Source organism: Bombus vancouverensis, chromosome 10 (assembly GCF_051014615.1).
Source record: "Bombus vancouverensis nearcticus chromosome 10, iyBomVanc1_principal, whole genome shotgun sequence".
Lineage (NCBI taxonomy): Eukaryota > Metazoa > Arthropoda > Insecta > Hymenoptera > Apidae > Bombus > Bombus vancouverensis.
The window spans coordinates 8,666,739-8,677,354 of NC_134920.1; the positions used below are offsets into that span (position 1 = coordinate 8,666,739).

The 10,616-nt window shown below is 41.4% G+C and overlaps 1 protein-coding gene across 1 annotated transcript; it reads left to right on the forward strand.

The window, feature by feature from the left end:
• The first annotated feature begins 190 nt into the window (after positions 1 to 190).
• LOC117157091 (uncharacterized) lies at positions 191 to 9,675 on the forward strand. Its single transcript, XM_033334802.2, has 6 exons — positions 191 to 487; positions 2,986 to 3,681; positions 4,932 to 5,196; positions 5,753 to 5,854; positions 7,521 to 8,264; positions 8,847 to 9,675. Exons 1-5 carry the CDS (start codon positions 482 to 484, stop codon positions 8,243 to 8,245), a joined length of 1,794 nt encoding a protein of 597 aa, XP_033190693.2. The 5' UTR covers positions 191 to 481; the 3' UTR covers positions 8,246 to 8,264; positions 8,847 to 9,675.
• Positions 9,676 to 10,616: the final 941 nt, after the last annotated feature.

Genomic DNA, 10,616 nt, shown 5'->3' on the forward strand with positions numbered 1-10,616 from the left:
TTCTAAATAAAGTCGAACAACGTCTTAATTTTGGAAAGATAATCATTTTATAAGACGAAGCTTCGTATTTACCCTTTGCTATGCAATATATTTAGAACTGAATTTGCATAAATACTGATATTATACTTGTTACCGCTGCTATTAACGTAAATCATAGAGATAATGGAAATAGTTGCAGCATTAACGAGAACAATGGAAGCAAGAACTTAATGGAAAATTGATGTCTGAGGATTAGAAAATTTCACCAGATACGGATCTGCGGATCTCGATGAATCGGCTTAATCTTCTTACAAACGAAAGGAAAAGAGATTCGCTTCCAAATTTTGGAAAAAAGAAAAACATTCTCGTGGTGGGCAACGCTCTCCTGTAAAAGCTAACAAGGTGGGAGTCGGTATAAAGAGAGGAAATACTCGATGGCGATGGCCAGTGAGTTCAGTGAGAGTGCCGTGATCCTTTTACCGATCTACCGTGAAAGTCAACGATGAAGGTACGCGTCTCAAGATCATTGTGTACCGAATTTCTTTCGGTTCATATGTGAAGTGCTCATTTTCCTATCGAAATCTTACTCTTGCCTTTCTTGTTCGAACCGATTAACGGGCCCGTACCGACCTTGTCGAGAGGAAGACCTCAGAAATCCTGAAATAGAATTTACATTTGTGCGAATTAATTATACTTATCAATTTCAAAATTCACCACGGGCAAATTCCATTTATTCGAATTCTACTTTAGCAAAGAAATCTTAATCAATGCCTGAATTAAATATGTTCTCCTGCCGATTGAATCCGATTATCTGGACGTTGAACTTCTATCATTACGTGAACGAAAAGTCGTTTAAAGAAGGACTAGTTATACTTATGAATACTGTTTATGCTCCAATGAGTCCAGGACTCCGAACCCAATGGACTTGCATTGTTCTTAAAATTTCCTCTTGATAAGATCGATGTGACTCCAGTCTGAAATTCCATTTATAAGATCGTTCTATAAGGCGATCTCTTTGCGGTTTCGCTTCCTGTGGCGCGGTCGAGGGTCGAGGCGTTGCGATTAAAATCCATGTGAAAGTAAAGGATATTTGTTCCTATTCACGGATACGTTCTTCCCGAGATGCACACACGGCAACGTAGAAAATTGCATTTTGTTCCCGCGCGTTCGATCTCGCGATGTTTAGAAGGTAAAAGTGTGAAGAAACGCGACGATCATTGTCATTAACAAGCGGTCGCTTACCCTTGAGAAATCGCGTTTATTCGTTTGATAACTAAAACTATCTCTCTCAACACAATACGAAATATCCTCTTGCGTTTTCCTTCGTATTATCCTTTCTGCGAAAGTGTTCCGTTCGATTTTTCGTACGTACGATTTTTCCGCCTCAAATTTTCCATTCCATAAACGACACTCTACGAACTTTCTTTCAACGAAGAAAACGTTTCTCGCTGTTCAACAAACGAACATAAAAAAGTGCTTAAGCGTTCAGTTTGAAAATAAAAATAACAAAAATATGAAAGTTATGGCGGATCCCATGCGATACGAGTGGGTCCATCGCGACAGTGCGAAGAAAGTTAAAATCGATGACGAAAGATCGTGGCCAAGTATTCCTTTCTATCGATATAACAGGTATAACAGGAAATGATTTTCGCGATATGCAGATTCTTCGACCGGACAGGTACCTTTCTTTCCAAGGAATCGGATCTTGGTGCCCAGGGTGACGTTTTTATGATACGCCGGCTCGCTAGACGCTTTTTAGAAATCGTGTCGAGAGTAATGCAACCTGGAGCGTATGGTAACTAGGTCAAACGTTGGCACCACCGAGTGCAAGGACAAGGACACCTTGATCACTTTCGTCCGGCTGAGATAATTCACATTCCCCTCGAGTGGTTAGGCCAAAAATACGGCATAAGTTTCACGGTGTTTCTCCGGATTTACCACTTCGGTACGAGTCGTTACAGAATTGTAAAAAAAATCTATTTCCATTGGATTTGTGGCTCGATCGAAATGTTCAAAACACCGGTTCTTCTTAATGGGCTAAGGAATTTATTTCGGAGGAAAACGTGAGTTTGAAACGCGAGTCGATGTTTCTACAACTTTTAGCGAAACTTGCAACGTTATTTATCGAAGAAAAGGATGGTGCAGTCGAACGTACAAGACGAGAATGATTCTGCAAAGTGGAATTTTTATTTTCAAGTAGCAGTCGAGCATTTGTTTATTCGATTTTCGCAAGCGAATGAGGAATGTAGATCGCTGGAGATTTCTACTGAATCTCTGCAACGAGCGCGAGTTCGTTTTGCTTGCAATTTATGATCGTACGGGACTATTTATCTTATTTTATTCGAAATATAAGAGAGAAAAATTCTTGAAAAATCTTTAGGCCATTTTCTAAAAAATCAGAGCACGGGCTATTAAGAAAACAATTACTGTGAAACTTGGTAAAAATTCGAGAGGCGCGAAGCTCGATTGGAACTTTTAGATTGAAACTTCTGGAACGGACAGACGATCGAAGATCGACTTTCGATCTGTATCGAGGTTTTTCATGCATTTGATTGACAACACTCGTCGTCAATTTCTTAGTTTCTTTTTCTCTCGATACAGTTTGCGAAACCAGTAATTCCGTCAAGATCGTTGATCGTCGCTGCAATCACATACATATACATATGTCTAAGACACGCGTCTTCGTATGACTTTCACCAAGAGCCGCTCTACTTGTCGCATTCACGTTCCAATGCTACATGTTTCACTGATTTATAAACTTACTAACATGTTACGCTGCGATGCCCTGTTAGGCATTGCATATACCATTGATCCAATATACCGTCGAAATATCCTCGAACAAGTACAGCAAGTGCAATCCTAAATACCCTTCGTGCGTTCTAATTGTCTTTTAACTCATTCGAAACTTGTTTCCTAAGCATAAACGATCGACTCGAATGGCCATCGGCTTCGAATGAGTTAAAAACGATAAAACAATATCGATAATCACGTTCCAATGAATTTCAGTTACTGTGGCTGTTCACTGTCGGCTGTTCGATCGTCGTCGTTCTATCGGAAAGCGCAACCTCGAAAGAAAAAGCGTTGCGAGCACGTGCATCAGCGCAGCTCGAGCGATTAGCCCCCTATCGAAGAACATCGACAGACCAAGGGACAATGGACGAACAGTGGCAGATGCTGGAAAATGCGGCCAACGATCCGGCAATTAACAAACTCAGCGACCAACAAATCTTGGAGATCTATCGACTTCTTCCAGAAAATCTACAGAGAGACGTGATAGACCGAGTTGGCGGGAATCGAGCTATGATCGAGATGCTGGCAAACCAGAAATACGTGGCGTTCATGCAAGATAGGATAAAGCGATCAGGATCAAAACGCGAGATATACGACCGTGATGGATACGAATCGCCACCAGACGGATACACGCACGAGTACACAGGATACGGGCATAATACATACGGAGAGCACGACGAAGGAAATTCAGAATCGTCTGGATCTGATTCTGGATCGATTCTAAAAGGATCTGGCAGCCTGATCGGTGGCATAGCCAAAGGTATAATCAGTGGCCTCGTGAGCGCGTCCAGCAGCGCTTCGAAAGGATCTTCCTCGATCTCGGCGCAGAGTTCCCAGACGAGTGCCCATTCGAGTTCGTCGTCGAGCGACGATAAACCAAAGCCGAAACCAGAATATGGACAAGTTTACTCGGTAACTATATAGACATTGGCAAGTTAAAATTAAAACGAGCGGGTTCGATTGAGATACGCGATCGCGATTAATTTTCTATGAGATGGATCGCTGTCGATTGCCACACATTGGCGGGCAATGAAAATGAAGTTTTCAGTTCTATATCGGAGGAAATGCTTCGTTCGTGAAAAATTCCAAACGAATTACACGCTGGCGGAAGTTGATGTATGCGCATAAATAACGGAACGAGCGGATATCAGCAATGCTGGTATTTGGAAACGAGATTATGAAGGCCTTCGTTGCCTTTATAGCGAATTTTACGTAATTAGCTTCAGGTGAAAGTGAATTCATCTGCGTAGAAAGTTCGTTTGTGTTTCGATATGACAACGGTTTGATTCGACGAAAAAAAGAAGGAAAGAAATTCCGAAATCTATGGAGCTTTCTTTAAACGAACCCGTGAGCTATGATCGAACGCTCAGTCGTTTTTTGGCGAAAACGAAGTAGAATAGAATGACAGATGTAGAAACATTAGTACAAACGATTATATCGGTACATTAGCTGCACGAAAAAGGAATCATTATGTGGGTCGTTCAGGTTGCAATTAAGGAGGGAAATGTTTAGCTGGCTCTTGTCTTAGCACGCCCCTTAGCTAATCGTAGAAAATATTTCACGCTGAAAGAATTTCACGATGGAAATAGGAAACGTGTCAATTAGGAATCGTTGTCGAATGAAATTCTTCCGAGTATATAATGGGTATCGCGAAACTTTCATTCTTTTTATACGATCTACAAAAGTTTGTTACAAACGAGCGCAACACCATTTCACAATTAGTCGATTCGCGAGTACCAAGCCGCATAGAAATTTGCAATTTCCATCGTGAAATTACGATGTTCGTGTAATCGACGTTGAGTGAAACAGGTCGACCGTAACATGTCATCGCCGATCGTTCGAACCTGTCGTGATTGAGTTTGATTTGCAACATAGAAGCAACGATTAAGGGAATCGTCCGAATCTCCAAAGAACGTCGAATTGTAATTTGAAAATGTTGCAGCGCGCATTTTTTATATATTAAATAGAACATGGAACAAGGAACACCGGTTGTGTGAAAAATGTGACACAGATAGTTCGCGTTAGTTATAGTTCTTATATTAATATTAATATAGAGGCATTCTTATAATAATCCCAGCTGTATCGTGCAATATATAATACTCAATAAAGTACAGATTAATTTGCGCAACACGTGCCTTGTTAATGGAATTTTTCTATGATAGTACAACGATAAGGCGTTCGACATGTGGGACTTCAAAAAGGCGATCATTACCACGTTAATGCAAGCCGTAAAAGCCGTAAGTGGCGGTGTGATTGCTTTGAAAGGTCAGCTACTGAAAGGGGGCGCTTACCTTGTCGCGGCCAAGAGCAAAATTATCACTAAAACCGGGGATGCTATCACGACCTTGGGTCGTAATATCGTCAAGAGCGCCGTGCATCCTCCTCAGCCTCATCCCGCATACTTGTACGATCATCCTCCGGAAGGTGGTGAGTGTTTCTCTAATTTCAACTCTCATCGCTTAACGTGTAACATTCTCGTATTGGCAACTTGATGATCAATAACACACAGATAACGAATAATTTTCTGTCTGTCTCTGACTTACGATATATAGTTTAATAATATTATATACAGGGTGGTTGGTAACTGGTGGTACAAGCGGAAAGGGGGTGATTCTACGTGAAAAAAGAAGTCGAAAATATAGAATAAAAATTTTTCTTAATTTTTCCATCCAGACAACGATCTACAGTGAGATCCGTTATAACGAGACGCGATAAAGTGGGCGCGTACCGGGCGAAAATTCAAAGTCGATTTTCTCGAAAACAAAGCCTCGAACGACAAATTTTTTATTCTATATTTCTATATTCTATATTTTCGTAGAATCACCCCCTTCCCGCTTGTACCACCAGTTACCAACCACCCTGTATATCTAGTATATATAATTTACGGAGCAGTTCGCTGTCACAAGTCGTGAAATTACTTTCATTTGATATACACGTCAGCTTAAGGATAATTGGAAATTAAAAGTGGAATGAAACGGAACAGGTCACGAAGAAAGTTACGACGGACCACCGCCCAGTATCGAGGAATATGGCGAACCTCATGACGAGTATCAGGAAAACGGAAATTATGACTCATCCTCGGATGGTAAGGTTTCTCGATGTGAATAACGATCATTGAAACACGTTATTAACACCGCAGCATCGATACTAATACGCTAATAGCCTCTTACTTTTCTAAAGTTCCATTTGCAAAGGCATTGCATTTGATCGTAATGCAATTTGCGATTCCACACAGCAACGTTAACTCGTTAACTCGAAATGCGCTTATATTCTTGATTCGAACGTATGATGCGCTCCATGTATATACACGCGTACGTTATATATGTAAGGGTGTTCCTGTATGCTTGTAAAAAGAATTCGGTGAGAGGCGTAGAATCTCTGGAGAACACTGTTACGCGTTTTGGAATAAAGAAAGTAAGAGCGATCTTCGCTTTCAAATGAGATCCTAATCTGCGGAACTTTCCTCCGTGTACGAGCACGAGGAAAGCGAAGAGGAGAGATGGGCTGCGGAAGAATTCCCGTAGTGGTATGTTGAATTCCGCAGCCGTTCGTTATACAGGGTGTTCGCAATTTCAATATCATCCATTCGATTCAACACTTGCTCGTTTTTGCTCCGTCCTTTTTTTTTTTTTTTTGAGAAAATCTCGACAAAGAAACGAAGAAGTTTTCCGTTTCAAAATTATTATACGCGAATAAGCAAATAAATAAACGAAAGAACGAAAGTATTTTTGCTTCCTCTTTGCTAGTTTACCGATACGCGAAAGCTTGACATTTAAATCGGGAACACCCTGTACATATTCGGCGCTTTAAACACAGGTCCCACCACTGTGAATTCTTCCTCAATCGTAACGCGCTTCTTTACTACGTGTCACGTTTCTACGACTACGGTCTCTTTGAGACACCCGTAATAATTAGCCTCTTCCGTGAGAACGATTCTTTCTTCGGTGATCTTCAAAATTCCAAGTTAATCTACTTTCGCTCTGAACCTTTCGATATACCACACCGTTAACACGACTTTCTCCCAACAAGATCATCGATCCTTTCGATAGGATGCTTGTGCGAAACAGGTTTGCCAGTTTGTATTTAAACAAGTTGTATTAATCCTGGAATATTATAATAGGGTACTGTATTCTCACCGGTTTCTGTTTCATCCATTTCTAAACGGTACTAGCTCTTTGTAATTTACGCTTTCTAGTCATTTTCTAGCATGGGAAGACCAAAACTATCTGGCATATCTGGACTTTATTTCAAGTGTCATGATGTCATGCGAGCAAAATTATGCTTTTCATCGTTAGGCTGTTCTACCGTGTGTGTGTGTGTGTGTGTGTAACTAGCAGGATTGTATGTAGGTGTAACGTCGCAGGACTAATCGAGATTTGCGAATTTATTCGTTGACTGACGATTTAATACGTCGATAGAATGATTTACACAAAGTGATCGAGCTTATAAATCGATAAAGTTGTACAGAAAGTGTGCCTACTAATACACTTGTACATACGATCGGCTACATGGTAACAACTAAACGGATTAACTTTTCGTTTCATGAACTTCGATTAAAAGAAAACGAACGTTTATCGATAAAAAAAAAGGTACTTATTAACGCTTAAAAGTAGCGATTATTAATACAATGGAATGTGGTTGAGCGTATCTAATATTCGACGGTTTGTCGATAAGAATCTAACGAATTTATCATAACTTCATGAAACGAAGGATTATCGTTCAGACAAGACTGACAGACGTTACATTTACAGTTGCCCAGGCGGGCCTTCTAATCGTGAAACCAACGAAACCGGACGATTACGGTTACGATCACCACACAGTGGACGTGGACGCCGAAAAACCTGCGGTAGCACACTCGGAGGACAATTACTACGGCCCACCACCGGAACTGCCCCACGAAGACATCGAAAACACCGTGTTAGGAAATGCAAACAGCTATCAAAATTTTAATCAACACGATCACAACGTGAATTCAAATTCAGTACCGCCGTTGTCCGGCTACGATCACGTTAAAGGACTCGACTACGCTTCTCTCGCTTCTGGTCCGCTGTCTATTCAACAGAGCGTCGAATATCCACCGATACACATTCGATACTCTCTTCCAGATAAAGGCAACTTGCAGATTTTAAACGGAGGTACGAACAACGGCAACGATCTGTCCGTGTACTCGAGCTTGTCGATCGACACAGACCCACAGAAAATAGAGTCGATTAAAATATCCGCGGAGTTGCCCAAGTTGCAGCCGCATACGAACTTGCAGAATTTGCCATTGCTGCCGTACTCTTATCCGCTGCAAGGACCATTGAAGATACCACTGTGGAATCCGCATGTCTCGTCGCCGTATTGGCAAAATCAGGGATTGCTTCAGCCGTACGCTAATTTCAATCTTCATGGCTTGTATCGAAGAAGAAGCAGCTCGCAGAGGAGAAGGTCCGTCAGCGAGATCGCGCAACGTATGAGACTGCAACGAGGCTAGAGCCGAAGAATAGTCGCAGGTAATTGGAATCGCGTTATACCTCGTGAATATCCTCCATCGTGTGTTTACTGGGCACGCGAAGTTTCACGCGAAGCCATCTCACCAGGATCTGACGTTGCTGAGATTGTTCGTGCCGGGTCGCAGCAGCTGACGAGAGACCGGAGTCTGCGAGTTCTCAGTCGTTCGATCGTAGGCGTGGTGATCTTTCTAATTTTCTTTCGCGACTTATCGAGACTTCGCCACGTCTTCTGTGTCCTGTTTAATTCCTGATATACCTAAGAACATACACCAGGCAAAGATTCGATTACTGTCATGAATAGCAGCTGTAAGTATAGTAGCTAATTGGACGCGAGCTACGTGTATCTTGCGTCACCTATAGTCTACCTTATCGTCCATATTCTACTCCGCATTTCGTTACTCGGACCTACGCAAGCTCAGCGTGATACGATACTCAGCATCCAGAGAACCTGGCTCTTCTGTCATCCTGAATAGTTCTATCGCTTTTTCTCCAGTTCGCCTTCTACAGTCAGATGCACGCTATTTTTATATTTTATAATTTGCAAATATAATTGTAATTTTCTTCCGATACTTTCTGTTACAGTGGTCTACTCCTATTCGTACTACCCGGTCGTCGATGGATTCGAAAGATATCACAGATGCTAAAGAAGCCAGGAATTCGCGTTGGGATTGAAAACTATAGCGAGTGCAAGGAAATTCGGTGTACGTAATATCGCCGAGGGAAATTCGTAAAATTGTTTCCGAAGGACCGATCCAGGAAGGAGGAATGTTAGCCAGAGACAATTTACCTACATACGAATATGTATGCGTACGTGTGTTGGCGCGTGTGTGAGCGTGTTCGTCCGAGTTTCGGCTTTCGCCTCGTTATCGTCGTAAAAGAAAACCTAGAAATTTCATGGATTCGATCGAAGTTATTCGAAGACGAATCCTCACGGAATCATCGTAGAAAAAAGAAAGCTGTCCGACATGCAAATGAGGGAACGGCGAACGTGGGACAATTATGGACAACAGTCGAGCTAACGTACTTTGTAGTTGATTTTATCTTGTGATACGCGTTGAATCGGCAATGAGCCGTACGATGTTCGCTCTTTTCGCATGTTCGCCGTGATAAATACGACTGTTGCATCTGGTTTTCGTCGATTGCCGATCGTTAAGAAGGCGAGCGTGCTGTATGAAAGTTTATAACGATTCATTATGCGTATAAATGCAAATGTAGCTCGGGTAACGCTGATGCCGATTTTCATGCAGCGAAGGAGGCCATAATAATACGATTAACTACTTTATTCTCCCTTCCTTTTCTCCTAACACTCGTTAGAATTAGTAATTATAGGCATCGTAGTATTTTTATTACGCTCTCTACGACTTGGCCTTGTTTTAATTAGTCTTTTATGGTGTATGTACAGTTTCGCAAGTGAACCATCGAATTTGAATAAATATTTGTTGTTATTGTTATCCTTTGATTTTTATTATTCGCTATTGTTATCGTTGGTAATTTAATAAACTAACTTCAATTTCATTCGTAATATTTGTTTATTAAAAGAAGCATTATTCTTATGATTAATCGATACGTACCGATACTGTGTTGGAAGGTGCGTTACTTTATTCTCACATTATCACGTGCAAACGAATACGAGGAGCAACGAACGACAATCGGGAAATAAAACGTCTGAACCAACATCCAGCCTCGATCTCCTTTCATCAATGCTTCCTATCGAGTGCAATGAACCTTCAATCCTGAATAACACCAGCTCTTTCCAAATACATTGCTGAAAGATATCGAACGGCTGAAACATCGCTATAAAACGTCAATGCCTGTTACGTTTTTATTCCGATCGCTCGCTCAACTGACAAAACACACGAAATTGCCTAACATATTTTTTCATTATCGATAAATCACATCGAGGAACGAGATATCTTCGCATTATGTTTCTATGATTTCAAAAATAAATACAGAGAAGAAAACGAAAAAAGAAAAGGAGAAACGATCACGTGGAACAGAATCGAAGTATTAACAAAAAAATATGGAAATGCCACAAGTTCAAAGATTTATGATTTTTACGGAAAGATCCGTTTGCAGCGACTTCGTCGTTGTTACGCGACCAAAGAAATGGCACGAAAATGCCCAAAGCAATGCAAAAGTTTCCAGTTGGTCGTGAAAATGATTGAATGGCACGGTCGCATAATTTTAGTCATAAACTCACGTAGCACCGATGAATATAGTGGGTCACTGGATCACACACGTTGGTCCGCGCGTATCCACGCACACAGCTGTATCCTCACGAGGGAATCCAGTAGCAGGATATGGAGAGAAACGGCGTTTAACCGGTCTTCGATCACTCTGCCCATCTGCCGA